The 18,908-nt window shown below is 37.6% G+C and overlaps 1 protein-coding gene across 6 annotated transcripts in view; it reads right to left on the bottom strand.

Annotated features, from left to right (window-relative positions):
• Nucleotides 1–18,908, bottom strand: part of PIK3C2A (phosphatidylinositol-4-phosphate 3-kinase catalytic subunit type 2 alpha) — a 109,577-nt gene that overhangs the window by 67,757 nt on the left and 22,912 nt on the right. For 3 of the 6 annotated variants that reach the window (XM_055548464.1, XM_055548465.1, XM_055548466.1), the window contains 2 exons: nt 4,807–4,923; nt 3,239–4,373 (listed from right to left, as the gene is read on the bottom strand). In XM_055548464.1, coding sequence (XP_055404439.1) covers nt 3,239–4,309 — 1,071 coding nt within the window. In that variant the 5' untranslated portion in view covers nt 4,310–4,373; nt 4,807–4,923. The remainder of the gene's footprint in view (nt 1–3,238; nt 4,374–4,806; nt 4,924–18,908) is intronic. The other 3 variants (XM_055548468.1, XM_055548467.1, XM_055548463.1) reach the window with 1 other exon arrangement.

The raw sequence follows: 18,908 nt of genomic DNA, 5'->3' as shown, positions 1-18,908 counted from the left end.
TCTGAACTCACAGATCTTGCTGGGGGAAACCTATCTTTAGAAAACTACCTGTCCTCATCAGTCCTGCAAGATGATTTCTGAAAGCACCCCAAATTGGGAAATATCAAGATGATACTGTGACAAATATTAAAAATGAGTAGGAAAAGATGTATGCAGAGAGAGAATGAAAGGAACATAAATGAGTATCACACCCCTGCCCCCACCAAACGAAAGGGTGGAAAAAACATCAGTTGAACCAGAAATGACCAGTCTAAACCATACAAGGCAACAGGGAAAGGAAGCTGTGCTTTGCAGCAAAAGCACTGTCACAAAGCAACTGAAAAAGAAAATACTGACATTAACTGCAGATAAGTCACTCTCTGGATCTAAGTTTGTGGATCCACGAAATGAAGTTGGTTAGACTAGATGACTATGGTTACACATCTCTAAAATGAGTTCATTTAACTAATAACAATACTGTCATTACATGAAAAAATTAATAATTACTTAACTTCTTTACATTTCAGTTTCCTCAACAGTGAAATAGGCATGAATCACTCTGATATCACAGGATTCTAAGGAAGTCTCTACTCTCTCAGTGATTGTAAAAAAGAAATAAACCAAAGTCATTTATAAATATTTTATTAAATTCAGGATAATCTATTATCCTGTGGCTAAAACGCATATACTGTAGAGGTGCAAACACATTCATATGAAGTGTGATGCAAGAAGCAGGAAGATTATTTGAAAGTGACCTGGATGCTCACTCTGGGTTGCCTGGACTATCAGGGGCTCTGCCTTCCACCAATGGGAGGCCTGAGTCTAAACTCAGCTCCACAAGAGGACCAGAGGAGACTCTATCCCTGATAGCAGAGACTGCAACTTTCCACAGGTCATGAGATCTTCAGGTTCTAGGCAGCTACCCTTTTCCTAACAATTTCTGTAAACAGCTGATATCGCTATTCCAGACTACACAGTGTCAAACACATGCCATCATGGTTAAGTCCATAAAAACGAGATCCACAGTTGGAGAGGGATCTCTTTACTGGAACACTGACCCAAATATGAATCAAGCAGGAACGTGGCCTAAGCATAACAGGAGGATCAGGGAACCAGTGTCTTTCTTTAAAAAAAAAAAAAAAACTACGGTAAAAATTCATAGAACATAAAATCTGCCATATTAACCAATTAAAAATGTACAATTTGTTGGCTCTCAATACATTCATAATGGAGTGTAAACCATCACTATTATGGGAAGAACACTGCAGTGTTCTAATTTCAGAACATTTCATCACTTGCCCCCCAAATCCCTGTACCCATTAGGCAATCATTCCTCATTTCCTCTTTCCCTCAGTAACTCAGCAAACACTAATCTGCTTTCTTCCTCTATGGATTTGTGTTTTCTGGACATATCATATTAATTGAATCTACATGTTTTTTTGTGTCTGGCTTCTTTCACTGACAATGCTTTCAAGGTTCATCTATGCTGCTTCCTTTGTGTGGGTGAATAATATTCCATTGTATGGACACATTTTTGCTTGCCCATTATCAGCTGATGGACATTTGGGTTGTCTCACTTTCTGGCTCTTCTGAATAAAGCTGCTATGAACAACCCGATTTTTTAAATGGACAAATGAATTAAACATACATTTCTTCAAAAAAGATGAAGAAATTGCAAATAAGCATATGAAAAGATACTCAACATCACTAGTTATCAGGCAAACCCAAATCAAAATCACAATAAGATACCACTTCACACTTCTCATCCATTAGGAAGGTTATAACCCCCAAAATGGAAAATAACAAGTGTTGACAAGGATGAAAAGAAACTAGAACTCTCATATACTGTGGGAGTTGGAAAGGGGATGATGCAGCCACTGTGGAAAACAGTTTGCTGGTCCTCAAAAAGCTAAACATAAACTAGCCAGCAATTCCACTCCTAGGTATATGCTCCCTTCCCCACATTTTTTGATTTGGCTCAGTCTTCCCTTCTCCTTACAAATATTTTAGGAAATGACAGATGCTTTGTAAAAACAAAAACCAAGACAAGACAACATAGAATATTAAGAGAAAATAATCTGATATTATACTTATGATTCCAATTTAAAATTTTTTTTTCCAATTTAAAATGTTAAATTAACCTGTGACTTTTAAATTGAAAGGTGTCAAGAAATTATGTTACTAAATGTGCAAATAGTATTGAAAAGCTGAAGAGAACTTAAGAACATGTATTTCTCAGTGTGAGCTGCAGTCAAAATGTATTTGGAATACACTGCACTGGTTAAGATTTTTCTGGATTCTGATCATGTTATCCAAAAACATCCTCATCCTTTTTTCTTAACCTTAATATCTACTGTTTTCTCCCCAGACACCTAAAATGGCTTTTAAAAATCAACAATTCAACATAAATCCATCCCAATCATGCAAAATTTGCTTCTCCTTCCCAAAATCCTAGCTGATTCTCACTGCCTAAAGAGTAGTTAAATGCTGATCTAATTAACTGAATGATATGATTCACATTAAGGTGAGAATGAAGCTTAAACATTCCTAGAATTCACAGATGATATAAAAAGCAAAATAAAAATCTTCAGTGGTATACTATATATGGAAAGGTAAAGTCTAAACCTTACTGCCCCCTCTTGTAAGAGAAGACATTCTGCTCCATGCACCCTTATCTAATTCTTCCAGACAGTAAGACTATATGAACTCAGCAAATATACAGTTCTATTCTTCATTTGCATCAATATAAGTGTTTAAACAGAGTCCTTTAAATGGCTTTTCTCCCCTCTCTCTGAGGCCTCCCTTCCTTTCTTCCTTTTTCACCTCCCTTCCTCCCTCCTGTTCTATTCCTTCATGGTTAAAAACAATAAAACAATATACATTAGAATTTCTATAATGGAGTTAAAAACCAAAATTCCTCATCTACTCTGAAAAATAAAGGTGCTAAGGCAAAGAAAGTAGGACCACATATAAAGAATGGAGAGGGACAGATAAAAATTATCCTAAACGCCTATAAGCAACAGCCAGATCCTTAGGTTTTCAAAACTCACAATCCTAGAAAAAGATATTAATAGCAATTAATTTTTCAATTGGCCTAAACACATTTAATCCTTTATCACACAATCTAAGATGCACAGTGTACTTAAGAATAAAAGAAAACAAAACTCAAAAAAATATTTCTTTCACCTAATAAATTATGTACACAAGCATGAATTCTGTGTTATACTAAGTTTGAGAAGTTCGTAAGAAAAGACTATACCTGATATATTTGGCTCTGGACTTTTGTAGGCTGAGTTGTTCGAATATTTAAAGACTGGCTTCTTGTTACTGTTGCTCCAGAAAGAGATTTTCCATTCACCTTTCTGTCAAGGTGACAACTTGCTGGTGATCTCTCCTCAAGAAGAACAGCATCCCAAGGATCGTCTGCTAGCAAATCTGGTACATTTTTCTCTTCCTCATGGTCCTCTACCTCTACATTGTCCACCTTAGGCTTACTTAGAGGATCCAAGTCTAACCAATCAAATTTACTGATATCTTCAGACTTTGGAGATACCTGCAGATTGTTGATTGTAGTTTTTGAATTTATCTCCAAATCAGTCCTTGCTTTTCCATTTTTTAAAAATTCTGATGTACTAGCTATTTTGTCAAACAGCTTTGCCATGTCAGGACTGATGACTGGGCGATAGATAGGTAAGCTTCCTTGTGGATGAAAGGGTGTGGCAGGTGCCAAAGGATATGAAAAATAAGGAGACTGTCCTGGAAGTCTTAAATATATAGGTTCTGTGGATGCAAAAGTAGGCATTCTTGGGTTGAAGCCATTTTGGAATGCAGTCTGTTTAGTACTGTAAGTTGACTGATAAATAGAAGGTAAAGTGTAACTGGAAGGTCCAGATAATCCAGGTGGCCACTGTCCTCTCTGAACAGCAGGTCTAAGATAGAGTTGTGCTGATAATGCAGGGTTCAGAACAGGAGTAACTGGCAATATAGGTGTTTTCCTAGTCTCAAAACTGTCATCCAGCAATAGTTTCTCAAGTTCAGCTTGGGTAAGCTTTTCTACATCAATATCTACTGCTCTTTTTTGGGTATCTGATTCAGGAAACACCATGAGATCATAATCCTGTTTATTATAAACCTGTGCTTTTTGTCCAGTGCTGCTAGACAACTCAAAGCCTCTCTGATTATCAGTCACCTGTCTGTCCTTTTGCAGTTTTGCTAAAGCCTCTGCTTCCATCTGTAATGCTTCTTCTTTGTCCACATCTTTTGTTCTTGTTGATTCCGGAGGGGAAGATGAGCATTTCTTAAATCCATTGTTGCTGGATATCTGAGCCATGTCCACTTACAAATCCAAACCTCCCCAATCTAGTTTTCTCTTGTAGTTTCCAAAATAGCAAGACCTGTACATAAAAATAAATATAACACTCAATTAGATTTTTAAAACACAAATTTGTTTAGTTTGTAACCCAGCACATATGATTTAGGGCTTCCCTGGTGGCTCAGCTGGTAAAGAATCCTCCTGCAAGGCAGGAGACCTGGGTTCAATGCCTGGGTTGGGAAGATCCCTTGGAGAAGGAAACAGCTACCCACTCCAGTATTCTGGCCTGGAGAATTCCATGGATTATATAGACCATGGGGCCGCAAAGAGTCGGACACAACTGAGTGACTTTCACTTTCACATATGATTTAGGATGTCATGCCATTTACACCATGAAATGAAATGGAGAAAATCTGGGTTAAGGAACACTTTTAAAACATCTCATACACTTGTTAAGAGAGAGATGTTGAGACATACATGACTTTACCCCATTCCGATACAGTAAATGAACTCACGCTTTCACTTCAGTTGTCACACTGAGTGTCATTAGCCAGTTGCATTTCCGGCAGAATTCTTGGCATGAAGTGGCTTAAGTGCTAGTCACATATTTTCAAGAGTTCTGACAGGGTTTACTAGAATGCAAACAGCAAGTCAAAATGATTCCAATCTTTTGCTATCTGTAAAAAGGCTCAAAAGCCAATTAGCAATAAAAGTGTTCAATACCTAGTAAATGAAAGTAAGTAACTATTATTTTATCAAATCAACACATGAAAAACTAAGGACTTATAATATTCTAGAAATTTTTTAAATATATACGGTAACATAGATTAGAATAATAAGGCAAGTGTTAAGGTTATAAGAAGCTCTAATACTCCACTCAAAGGTTAAATTACAGCTGAATTTGCCACATAGTTCTGATCACACTTCTATTCTGATTATCTAAAGTTAAATCAATAGTTACAATACTAAAATTTCTCCTTTTCAGACAGCTAAACTATTCATAAACTAGAAGATAGTTTATTAAAACTTTTTCATGCATGCATGAATGCTTAGTCACTCAGTTGTATTCAAGGTAGCTCTGTGGTAAAGAATCCACCTGCCAAGGCAGGAGACGTGGGTTCAACCCTTGGGTTGAGAAGATCCCCTGGAGTAGGAAATGGCAACCCACTCCAGTATTCTTGCCTGGAAAATTGCAGGGACAGAGAAGCCTGGCGGGCTCAGTCCCAGGGGTTGCAAAGAGTCGGACATGACTGAGAAGGTACGCACTGTTAATCTAACCTGATTGGAGATACACATAGTTTGAATATCTATAAAGCAAGAGAGCACCTGTTTATATCCTTATAAATGCTTAGTGAAAGGAGGCAAACTTTCCAACTGTCCAAAGTGAATTCAAATAAAGGAGAAATTTTAGTACTGTAACACAAATGCAAATTCTAAGTGTTGAGGTATATTAAATGAATAAATTATTAGCAATAAGGATATGAAGAAAGGTTTTCAAGAAAGATATCTTTTGCAACTTTTCTATACAACTATAGTTGAATTTGAGTCATTTCACTGAAAAGCTATCCCAAATTTTCCCCTTCTCTGGCAGGCTACAAAACTAGGTGTGACGTACACTTAACGTCTGTACACTTCATTGTATGCAAATGTTTTTTATCAAAAGAAAAAACTGAATATTGGCTTGCTAAATACACGCAGCAGGTACTTAAGAGAAAAGAACTAATACCTACAATTTATTTTGAAATGCATCAAAAAATTAGATAAATTGATAAAAGAATGATAGATGGATAAATATATAATAAAGCAGGTATAGTAAAATGTTAACAGTAGTATCTAGGGGGTAGTTATGTGGATATTCACTTTGAAATTCTTTCAACTTGGCTTCATGACTGAAAATTTTCACAATACAGTGTTGGGGGAGGGATAGGCAGAAATTCCTCCCATTCCATATACACATCTGTTTTGCAATGCAACTTTATTACTCTTCCCATAAAGAGGTGGGGTCTATTTCTCTACTTGATCTGAGCTGGCCTTGTGACTTGCCTTGACCAACAGAATGTGAAAGAAGTGACACTGTGGGAGTTCTAAGTCCATCATAAGTCTTTCATACCTAAGTCTATCATCTAGGCTGACTGCTTCAGCTCTTTCTTCCCTGAGTGCAGCCACTTCCATGTGAATGTTCATGAGGATGAGAGAGCACAGAGAGGTCCAGGTAACAGCCAGCATCAACCAAGCGTGTGAGTGCAGCCACCATCACAGACCATCCATCCACAGCCGAGATGACCACAACCACATGAGTGACCCAGGGCCAGCAGAAGAAACTACCCAGCCTGAGTTCAAGTCAAATTGCGAATGCACAAAATCATTTTGGAATGGTCTGTTACATAGCAATAGATAACTGGTAAACCTTTTCTTCTTACTTTTAGAAAACAAAACTGAAGCCACTTACATATTTAATAACAAATTTCTGTTTTAACCTCCGTAGTCACCATTACTACTTGCCTTTACATGTCCTCAGAGAATAAACAATCCCTTTTCCTTTCTAAGGAGGCCCCCTCCACTTATATCCTTGATCCTACGGAATTTCCCTTCTTTATCAATGACTGCCTCCTTTGCAGTCCTTTGTTAATTTCTCCTTTACTTGCTTCTGCTCCTCTACCATAAAACTGTTCAAATGTTCTCCATACTGAGGGGGGAAATATCTGAATATTCCCTTTACTCTAGTAGCTTTCGTTTTTTCTCCTTTCACTGCCAAGCTTCTCGAATGAGTGACCTAGAAAGTCCTTTCTTTACTCACTCTGCCTTAAAAAAATTCTACTTGCCCTTCAGAGCCCAATTCAAAATACAGTCTCCTATCTGAAGCTTTACTTAAGCACCTTCTGTCAGAATTTATCTTTTTATTATAGCTCAACTAAAAATTTTTATCTTTACTTTTGTATGCTGCTTTTGTCTGCTCAGCATCCTTCCTTCTGGTAGCAGAATTTCTAAATTCCTTTTTGGAAACTACTTGTCTTTCTTTTGTTTCATCTACTTTGAATTTGAGCTAGACCATCCTCACTCCACACCGCCCCCCACTCCACAGCACCCCAGCTCCAGAAGATTCAAGTGTGGCCAAACCAGAATTAATGCCAGAATTTCTGGAACTATTTGGAAAGGAAGTTTATCATTGAGATTGCTAAGCTGACAGGATGTAAGTCTGGCACTGTTTGGGCCATCTTTGCCACCACTTGAGGAGATACTGTCTGAGAATGAATCCAAGTCAGAAGAAAGTAGAGCTAAGATAAATGAGATAAATCCTACATGTTACATTAAATATCTGGATCTAACCCATGTCCAAGGCCAATCTTTCATTTATGTAAGCCCATAAATCCCTCTCCTTGCTTAAGCTGGTTTAAAATTACTTTTTGCCATGATAACCAAAAGTATCTTAACACAGAATCTGTAGCCTGTATGTCTACCCTAACAGACTAGAATAAGCTTGTGAGGAGGCCTAGTTTGCTTGTTTTCCCTCCCCACTACATTTAAACACACTTTGCTTAATAAATATGGAACTTAATGTAATGAACATGTGTTTTAACAGGAAGGAATGAAAGCTATTAAAAAGTCTTAGAGAAGGGATTCCAGATGGCACAAAAATATGGGTATATGATGAGAAAAATGAGTCAAATTTAACTATCTGTTAGCCAACACAACACACTGCCTATTTTTCACAAAGCTAGGTGGATTAGAACAAAACAACATTCTGAAAGACAAAGATTTGGTTTGGTATGATCACTAAGTCGTGTCCGACTCTTATGACCCCATGGACTGGAGCCCACCAGGCTCCTCTGTCCATGGGATTTTCCAGGCAAGAATACTGGAGTAGGTTGCCATTCCCTTCTCCAGGGGATCTTCCCAACCCAGGGATCGAACCCCGGTCTCCTGCACTGCAGGCAGACTCTTTACCAACTGAGATACGAGGGAATTCAATTCATCTTCCACAAACATAATGCCGGTTTGTTATGTAAGTATTCTTCTGGCTACCCTATTTGCTAATGATAGGGCTTGTTCTCAAAGAGGGAATCTGGATTTTTTTTAAAGTACATTTGAGATACAGTTAATTCAATGGATTGCACACTTATTCCAATTATTTCAAATTAATGTCATCTTTCATTTACTGATAAAGGTATAAAACTAATACTTTAAAATATATTTTAACAAGGAACTTAGTGTTTTCTCACATTATCAATTCATTTGCTTGCTCTATCCCTAGTTCCAACCCAGAAAGTAAATACAACTCTAAGTAGTCATTAACAGCTGTCTGTTAGCAGCCAAATATCATATTTTAAAGTTTTTGGTTTTAAAAAAAATACCGTATTTTAGTTTCCCATAAGATTATTAAGCATGTATACTCAAATGATAATAAGGAACTTAAAAGGTTGTCCAAGAGTAACCCTGTGCCTCAGCTATTTTTCTAAGGCTGCTGCACTGATATGCTCCATTAATTTTTTAAAATGAAACTTCACTTGATGACAAACATTTAGCAGGAAATAATTTCCAACATGCTCATTCAAAATGAAAAGTTCAATGCTAATGTTCCACTAATTCAAGCTGGGAAAGACAATGTAACTTGTTTTTGAATGATGACTGTATACCATCTGCCAAAAATTTCCCAACATAGAGTAACTCAGTGCAGATGACAAGGCTGTAGCTACTTTAAAATTCTTTAAAAGAGGGCAATTAAACTATTCAGTTAAACTTTTGGAAACCATTCGCAGACCCAAAGGAATTAATTTAAAAGCTGTTGGCTTCTACTGACACTCATTTACAATTTAAATTTAAATCTCAGACAAAAATAAAACAAGTCAGTCCTGCTATCCATCTAAATGCTTTCTGATCTTAAAATTCAAAATACCTAAGAAAATGGAAAAACAATTATTTGAATTCAACCATACAAATATTCTCCTTGAAAATGAAAATCAAAGACAAATAAGTTATGTTACCTCCATGGATTGAATTTATGCCACTACTAAAAATAAAATTATGAAGACTGCAGTTAAATGTTTTTTTTTTAATTCTAGAAAATATCTATACAGCTCCATCTACCCAGAAACCTCGATTACCCTGGTGGCTCAGTGGTAAAGAATCCACCTGCTGCTGCAGAAGATGCAGGTTCGATTCCTGAGCTGGGAAGATCTTTTGGAGAAGGAAATTGCAACCCACTTCAGTATTCTTGCCTGGGAAATTCCATGGAGAGAAGAGACTGGTGGGCTACAGTTCATGGGATCACAAAAGAACTGGACATAACTTAGTGACTAAACAACAACAAATACATAGACCTGTGATTGGAGATATATAGGTACTATATGTCAAGCACTGCTTTAAGCAATATATTAACTAATTTAACCTTCACAAATTCTATTAAGTAGCTGCTACTACTATCCCTAGTATACAAATGTTATATTAATATAATGTGCCCAGCTCATAGCAGCTAGGCAAGTGGTGAAATTAGGACTCAAATTCAGATGATGTTTCTATGTTAACAGTTAAATGGAATCAGTAAGTGTCCAGACATATCTTATCCTTTAAAAATATCAATTTTCTTTCTCAATCCTAGGGATATTTCTGTTTACATTAATAAATTTTATTTCTTTTAATTCTATCATGAAGTAGTTAGTATCACTTTTTAGCTGTAACATACATCACGGATTCAATGGACATGAATTTGAGCAAGCTCTGGGAATTGGTGATGGACAGAGAAGCCTGGCATGCTATACAGTCCATGAGGTTGTAAAGAATTGAACATGACTGAGCGACTGAACTGAACTGATGCATCAATTTATCAGCTAATATATTATCACCAGATGACTAGCAAAGTTATAATTTCATTGAATTCCTATCTTATTTACCCTCTACTCTCAAACTTACCCTGGAGAAAGAAATGGTAACCCACTCCAGTATTCTTGTCTGGAGAATCCCATGGACAGAGGAGCCTGGCAGGCTACAGTCCACAGGGTCGCCAAGAGTCAGACACGACTGAGCGACTTCACTTCACTTCACTCAAACTTAAGCTACAGTTGCTGCATAATGCATCAATGATTAGAGAACCTAAGACACCATATCTTTTATCAGAAAAACTAAACTCTGAAACAAATAAATAAAACAGACTAAAAGAAGTAATTTATTAATAATTCAACTGAAATGGAAAAATCACATGGCTGAGCTCAGAATAAACAAGTGGTGGGAGAAAAATTATCTTGAAAACTAGGAGGGAAAGAGACAGCAATAGAAAAGTAACCATAGGAGAAAGGAACTCCATCTGTGCTTAAAAACAAACTGCATTAGAAGAGAATACTCTCCTACTTTTGGTTCAGGATGGCGGAGTAGAAGAACATGTGCTCATCTCCTCCCGTGAGAGCACCAAAATTGCAACCAGCTATTGCACAACCATCGACAGGAGGACACTAGAACCTACCAAAAAACGAAAACCCATGTCCAAAGACAAAGAAGAAGCCACAGCAAGACAGCAGGAGGGACACAATCACAGTAAAATCATATCCCATACCCGCTGGTAGGTGACCCACAAACTGAAGAACAACAGTACCAATAAGTTCTCCTACTGTTGTGAAAGTTCTGACCCCAAATCAGGCTTCCTAACCTGGGAATCCCCAGGTAATCTGACCTTGAAGCCCAGCAAGATTTGATTATAGGACTTCCACAGGACAGGGGGAAACAAAGCCTCCAGCCTTGGAGGGCCCAAACAAAATCTTACATGCACCAAGACCCAAAGGAAGGAGCAGTGACCTCACAGAAGACTGAATCAAAACCACCTGCTAGTGTTGGAGGGTCTCCTGTGGAGACATGGGTCGGCAGGGGCTCGCCACAGGGATGAGGCACTGACAGCAGGGGTCCTGGAAGGCCCCGAGGGCCTAAGCCGCCTTGTGCATTGTGATTATTGCTCAGTCACATCCGACTCTTTGCAACTTCATGGACTATAACCCGCCAGACTTCTCTGTCCGTGGGGATTCTCCAGGCAAAAACACTGGAGTGGGTTGTCATGCCGTCCTCCAGGGGATCTTCCCAACTCAGGAATTGAATCCAGGTCTCCCACATTGCAGACGGATTCTTTATTGTCTGAGTCACCAGGGAAGCCCTCTTTGAGGTCCCCATTAACCCTACCATAGAGGCCAGTAGACCTCAGGGTTGGGTCACCTCAGGCCAAGCAACTTACAGGGAGGGAGCGCAATTCCACCCATGAGCAGATAATTTGATTAAAGCTTTACTAAGCAAGGCCTTGCACACCAGATAAAGACCCAGTTTTTCCCACTGCCAGTCCCTCCCATCAGGAAGCTTACACAGCCTCTTAGCTTCCTCTGTCGAGGGTAGACAGGAGAAGCAAGAACCACAATCTTACAGCTAGAACAAAAACAACATTACAGAAAGTTAATCAGGATGAAAAAGCAAAAAGTTATTTCCCAGATGAAGGGACAAGATAAAACCCCAGAAAAACAACTAAATGAAGTGGAGACAGGCAAACTTTCAGAAAAAGAATTCAGAATAATGACAGTGAAGATGACCTAGGGTCTAGGGAAAACAATGGAGAAGACACAAGAAATGTTTACCTAAGACTTACAAGAACTAAAGAACAAACAGAGATGAATAATACATGCTGCTAAGTCACTTCAGTCGTGTCTGACTCTGTGCGGCCCCATAGATGGCAGTCCACCAGGCTCCCCTGTCCCTGGGATTCTCCAGGCAAGAACACTGGAGTGGGTTGCCATTTCCTTCTCCAATGCATGAAAGTGGAAAGTGAAAATGAAGTCGCTCAGTCGTGTCCAACCCTCAGCGATCCCATGGACTGCAGCCTTCCAGGCTCCTCCATCCATGGGATTCTCCAAGCAAGAGTACTGGAGTGGGGTGCCATTGCCCTCTCCAGAATAATACATAAGAAGGAATCAATAGCAGAATAACTGTGGGGGAAGAACATGTAAATGACCTGGAGGACAGAATGGTGGAAGTCACTGCCACAGAACAGAATATAGGAAAAAAAGAGTTTAAAAAAATGAAGACAGCCTAAGATACCTCTGGGACAACATTAAACACACCAACATGTGCATTATAAGGGTCCCAGAAGGAGAAGAGAGAGAAAAAGGACCTGAAAAAATATTTGAAGAGATAATAGCTGAAAATTTTCCTAATACAAGAAAGGAAAGTCAACCAAGTCCAGGAAGCACAGAGAGTACCACACAGGGTAAACCCAAGGAGGAAACACATCAAGACACACAGGAATCAAACTGACAAAAATTAAAGACAAAGATAAAACATTAAAGGCAACAAGGGAAAAATGACAAATAACATAAAAGGGAACTCCCATAAGGTTCAGCTGATTTCTCAAAAGAAACTCTGCAAGCCAGAAGGGAATGGCATGATGTACTTAAAGTAATGAAAAGGAAGAACCTACAACCAAGAATACTCTACCCAGTTAAGACTCTCATTCAGATTTGATTAAAAGCCTTCCAGACAAGCAAAAGTTAAGAGAATTCAGCACTACCAAACCAGCTTTACAATGCTAAAGGAACTTCTCAAGGTAGGAAACACAAAACAAGGAAAAGACCTACAGAAAATAAACCCCAAACAGTTGAAAAAATGGTAACAAGAGCATACATATCAATAATTACCTTAAATGTAAATGGATTAAATGCACCAACCAAAGGACACAGACTGGCTGGGTGGATGAAAATATGTGCATATATGCACCTCCACTTACCACATCACTCTGCTTGATCCCTGCCCCAAATTGCATGTAATTATTCTATATTGTTCAGAGAAGGCAGTGGCACCCCACTCCAGTACTCTTGCCTGGAAAATCCCATGGACGGATGAGCCTGGTAGGTGCAGTCCATGGGGTCACGACTGAGCGACTTCACTTTCACTTTTCACTTTCATGCACTGGAGAAGGAAATAGCAACCCACTCCAGTGTTCTTGCCTGGAGAATCCCAGGGACAGGGGAGCCTGGGGGGCTGCCATCCATTGGGCTGAACAGAGTCAGGCACGACTGAAGCGACTTAGCAGCAGCAGCAGCAGCATTCAATATTGTTAGGTTAATCAAGCCCCCATTATGGCTTGCAATTGTAATTACCTTTTTATTTTTTGTCTGGTTATTGATTGTGAAAACTGATAAACATCTTTTACTATTTTGAGTATGCAACTATTACTCACTTAATACCAGTGTATAATGATTGGTCAACAGAAAAATAACAGAATTCTATATCACCAAAACTACCATTTAATAGAAAAAAACTGTAATCACTTTTTAAAATCCAGATGTATCAGAATTACCTTGGAATTTTTTGAAAAATACAAATGCCCAGATACCGCTTTTTTTTTCCTCCAAAGCTCCAGATATCTTTCTAATGAACAGTCATGTTTAACAAGAACTGGGCTATATGATGATCTTTTACTTTTATCTAGTTTGTTTCACTTTTTCTTTCTCATGTTCAGTGCTCCCATTTCATTTAGTTTATGTTTTCCAATTTTTCCATCTCTGTTTTTTATAGTCTTTCCAAAGCCTTTATCAAGTGTAGTAAAGCTTTTATATACATACATATAAACAGTATGTATAACATATACCTCAGAAAACTTGCAAATTTTTGCCTAACTAAAAAATTTGACATTTTGACTCCACTTCACTTAGTATAAATAGAATGCTAGATTTCTAATTTAAAAAAAATAGATATGCAACAAGCAGCAATGATTTACTGCATAGCACAGGGAATTATAGTCACTATCTTATAATAATCTATAATGAAAAATAATTTCAAAAATAATACATATGCATATGTATAACCAAATCACCTTGCTGAAACACTGCAAGTGAACTGAACTTCAATAGCATATATAGTATGAAAAAAAAGAATACTCTCCTATCTAATTGATTCACGGAGGGGAAAAAAATCTCATAATAAAAAAAAAAAAATCAAGTACTTTGGTACTAGGCACTATACAAATCTGTCAAAGACAAAAAAAAAAAACAAACACAACACAGTGTTCAGGGATATGTTTGGTTGGAGTACCACAATTCAACAGAAATAGAATGCAAGTCACATATGGAATTTAAAAATTTTATTGCTACATTAATTAAAAGAAAGATGAAATTAATTTTAATAAACTTTAATCCATTATATCCAGAATATTATTATTTCAATAGATAGTCAATATGAAAAATATAAATGGGATGTTTTACTAAGGACTATCTTATCATCCTTTGCAACTTTTCTATTTTTAAAGTGTATAATTTCCAATTAGCCATTTACAATTAGAAAACTTAACATTTCATAAACATGTTCACAACTAATCACACAGGATAAATTACAAAAAGATTAAATATTTAACTGTTTAAAAAAAAAATTGAATCACAGGAGGCTTCCCTGGTAGTCCAGGGGTTAAGAATCAACCTTGCAACACAAGGGACACTGGTTTGATCCCTGATTCGGGAAGATCCCACATATCATGGAGCAAGTAAGCCTGTGTGCCACAACTACTGAGCTCACGCTTCAGCAGTAGAAGCACGAGTGCCTAGAGCCTAGGCTCGGCAGCAAGAAGCCACTGCAATGAGAAGCTCACACACAGCAAGCAAGAGTAGCCTCCGCTTGCCACAACTAGAGAAAGCCCGCATGCCGCAAAAAAGACCCACGACAGCCAAAAAATATATAAATAAATAAATAAATGAATCTTAAAAAAAAAAACTTAAAACGTAGAATCATAAAACTGAAGAAACACCGAATTCCTACATAACATCAACATAAGAAAGGGTGCTGTTAGTAATATGATTCAAAAACCTAGAAGTCATGAGAGAATATTCAAATACGTATTTTAAAAAAATAACTTTTATTTGTCATTCAAGCACCACTGAATTTATTCATCTTTTCCATAAATATTCACTAGGTGTATGTTAAACACCAGGCACTGTTCTAGGTGCGGAAAACTTACATAAAAATAACGTAACCATTAAGAATGTCAATGAAAGAACAAACTGGGGAAAAAAATTTGCTACTTATTGATATAAATCACACAGAAAGAACTATTTTCATAACATAAAGCCCTTAAAGAAAAACAACCTTATAGGAAAATGGACAAAAAGTTTGAATAGGCTGGTCACAAAAAAGTAAAGACACCTACCCTTACTCATGTTGAGGTAATAGCTGCTGCTGCTGCTAAGTCACTTCAATCAGGTCCAACTCTGTGCAACCCCATAGACGGCAGCCCACCAAGCTCCCCCATCCCTGGGATTCTCCAGGCAAGAACACTGGAGTGGGTTGCCATTTCCTTCTCCAATGCAAATCTTATACTAAACCTAATTTTATATCAAACTGATAACAAACACACAGAGGGGAAAAAATTCATCATACCAAAACTTGTTAGATACATATAACAGCAGATAAAGGAAAAATTATTGTTTTAAACGATGCTAGAAAAGTAGAAAGGTGAAAACTTAACGAACAACTGAATTGAACTGAACTGAGACAGCACAGAAAGGCAAGAAAAAGAAACACGACAGGATCAAAGAGGAAGAAACAAAATACTGTTTTCTGATAAACCAACAAATCCAAAGAATATGCAGGTAACTAATAGAATTACATGTCGGAGCTTAGCAAGGTTGCTGGAAATGATATTGAAATTAATTATATTTCCATATACCCATAAGGAATGGCTAGAAAAGGCAATTTTCAAAAAAGCAATATTTATACTAATAAGGTCACACACATGAAACCCACTAATAATATATGTAATTCACAAGTTGTAGGGAAAATTATAGAAGTTTACTGACAAATATTGACTATTTCAATGTAATGGATATTTTCTCATGTTTACAGATTTGAAGACAATTTTATAAAGATACCACTTCTCCTGAAACAGATTTACAGGTTCAGTGCAGTCCCAATCAAAATACATTCTGTTAATATAAAATTTGACAAGATGATTCTGAAATTTATAAAACCAAAAGGGTCAAAACAGCCAAGACTTTCTTGAAAAAGAACAAAGTGAAAGGACTTGCGCTATCCATTAAAGACTTACTACAAAGCTCATTTTACTAAAGATAGTATGGTATTTATGCAGGAAGAGATGAATCTAAGTATCATGTTAAGAGCCCAGAAACAGACACACATACACAGATGCCTGATTTAAAAAAAAAAAAAAAGAGGCATTTCAGAATAAATGGTGCTAAAACAAATGCAGGAAAAATGAAATGGACTCCTCCTGAACTCCTTAAGCAAAAAATCAACTCAAGGGAAGCCAAATACCAAACTTTGAAAGGAAAAACTATAAAGCTTTTAAAATCAGAGAAAGGAAAAATTTCTTAAGATATAGAAAGAACAAACCACAAGGAAAAAAGTAATAAATTTGACTAGAGTAAAATCCAGGACTTTCATCCATCAAGACACCAAGGAGATCTGTACACCTGAAACTAACACAACATTATAAATCAACTGTATTTCAAAAAAAAAAAAACAAAGAAAATGATAAAAACAAGCCACAGAAAGGAAAATATTTTTAACATGCAACCAAAGGATTCAATGGAATAGGAAATGGCAACCCACTCCAGTATTCTTGCCTGGAAAATTCCAGGGACAGAGGAGCCTGGCTGGCTATATAGTCCATGGGGTGGCAAACAGCAGGACAACGACTGAGTCACTGAGCGCCCAAGGATTCAAGTCCTGAATTAAATAACTCCTACAAATTAAAAAAAAAAACAGATGATCTAAAAGGAAAACAAGCAAAGACAAAAACTTAATGAAAAAGAAATCCAATAATCAATAAATATATGAAAAAACCAATAAATAAATGAAAAAAAGGTTAAATCTTAGGAGTAAACAGGGAAATGCATATTAAAATCTCAGTAAGATACCATGACACATACATAAACCTGGGGGAAAAGTTTAAATCTTATTTACTTAAGTGATAACAAGAATGTGAAACAATGGGAAATCAGACACTTTGCTAGGATGAATGTAAATTGGTATAGTTGTTTAACAAAACATGTGTCATATAGAAAAGTTGAAGATACCCTTACTCTAAGGCCCAGCAATTACATTCCAGTGTATATATTTTACAGTAACTCACACATATGTGCACAAAATATATGCATAAGAACTTTAAAATAACATGGCCCATAATAGCCCCAAACAGGAAAAAACCACCCTAATTTTCACCAATCTAAACATGGATGAAAGAGAATACGTTCATGGTCTGTTTCTACTCACATCACTCTGAACACCAAATATGTGGGGTTTTTTCCCACTCTGAAGAGTTCTCCAACTCTCCATACACCAACTGGCTGTTCTACAATTCAATTCAGACACCACCTACCCAGAGTTAATGTCAGAATCCACAGGTTTACAGGCACAGAAGTTCCACAATGATTGCTCTCACTGCAAAAGTCAGTTTCAAGTACTGGATTCCGAGGTTACCGCATTATTGTTCAGCCTAGGTTCAAATCAGGGGTTCCCAGGATCCCACCTCAGGTTTGATAAATTGCTAGTAAGGTTCACAGAACACAGGAAAACAGCTTACTTATTACCATTACCAGTTTATTAAGGAGTAAACTATTCAGGAAAGGCAATGGAAGAAATGTATAGGACAAAGTTGGGGGTAGGGAAGTGCTTGAAGGTTCCATGGCTTCTCTGGAGGTACCATCCCCTGAGCACCTCAGTGTGCTCACTAACGTGGAAGCTCCCTGAGCCCCATCATTTTCAGAGCTTTTTAGTTCAGTGCAAGTCACTCAGTCGTGTCCAACTCTTTGCGACCCCATGGAATGCAGCACACCAGGCTTCCCAGTCCATCACCAACTCCCAGAGCTTGCTCAAATTCATGGCCATAGAGTCGGTGATGCCATCCAACATCTCATCCTCTGTCATCCCCTTCTCCTTCTGCATTCAATCTTTCCAGCATCAGGGTCTTTTCCAATGAGTTGGTTCTTTGCATCAGGTGGCCAAAGTATTGGAGTTTCAGCTTCAGCATCAGTCCTTCCAATGAATATTCAGGACTGATTTCTTTTAGGATTGACTGGTTGGATCTCCTTGCAGTCCAAGGGTCCAAGGGACTCTCAGGAGTCTTCTCCAACATCACTGTTCAAAAGCATCAATTCTTCAGTGCTCAGCTTTCTTTATAGTTCAACTCTCACATCCATACATGACTACTAGAAAAATCCATAGCCTTGACTAGACACACCTTTGTCGGCAAAGTAATGTCTCTGCTTTTTAATATGCTGTCTAGGTTGGTCATAGCTTTTCCTCAAAGGAGCAAGCATCTTTTAATTTCATGGCTGCAGTCACCATCTGCAGTGATTTTGGAGCCCAAGAAAATAGTCTGACACTCTTTCCACTGTTTCCCCATCTATTTCCCATGAAGTGATGGGACTGGATGCCATGATCTTAGTTTTTTGAATGTTGAGTTTTCAGCCAGCTTTTTCACTCTCCTCTTCTCACTTTCATCAAGAGGCTCTTTAGTTCCTCTTCACTTTCTGCCAAAAGGGTGGTGTCATCTGCGTCTCTGAGGTTATTGAATTTCTCCCGGCAATCTTGATTCCAGCTTGTGCTTCTTCCAGCCCAGCATTTCTTCTGATGTACTCTGCATATT

This window comes from Bubalus kerabau, chromosome 15, assembly GCF_029407905.1.
Source record: "Bubalus kerabau isolate K-KA32 ecotype Philippines breed swamp buffalo chromosome 15, PCC_UOA_SB_1v2, whole genome shotgun sequence".
Taxonomy (NCBI): domain Eukaryota; kingdom Metazoa; phylum Chordata; class Mammalia; order Artiodactyla; family Bovidae; genus Bubalus; species Bubalus kerabau.
This window is presented reverse-complemented; position numbering and strand designations above follow the sequence as displayed.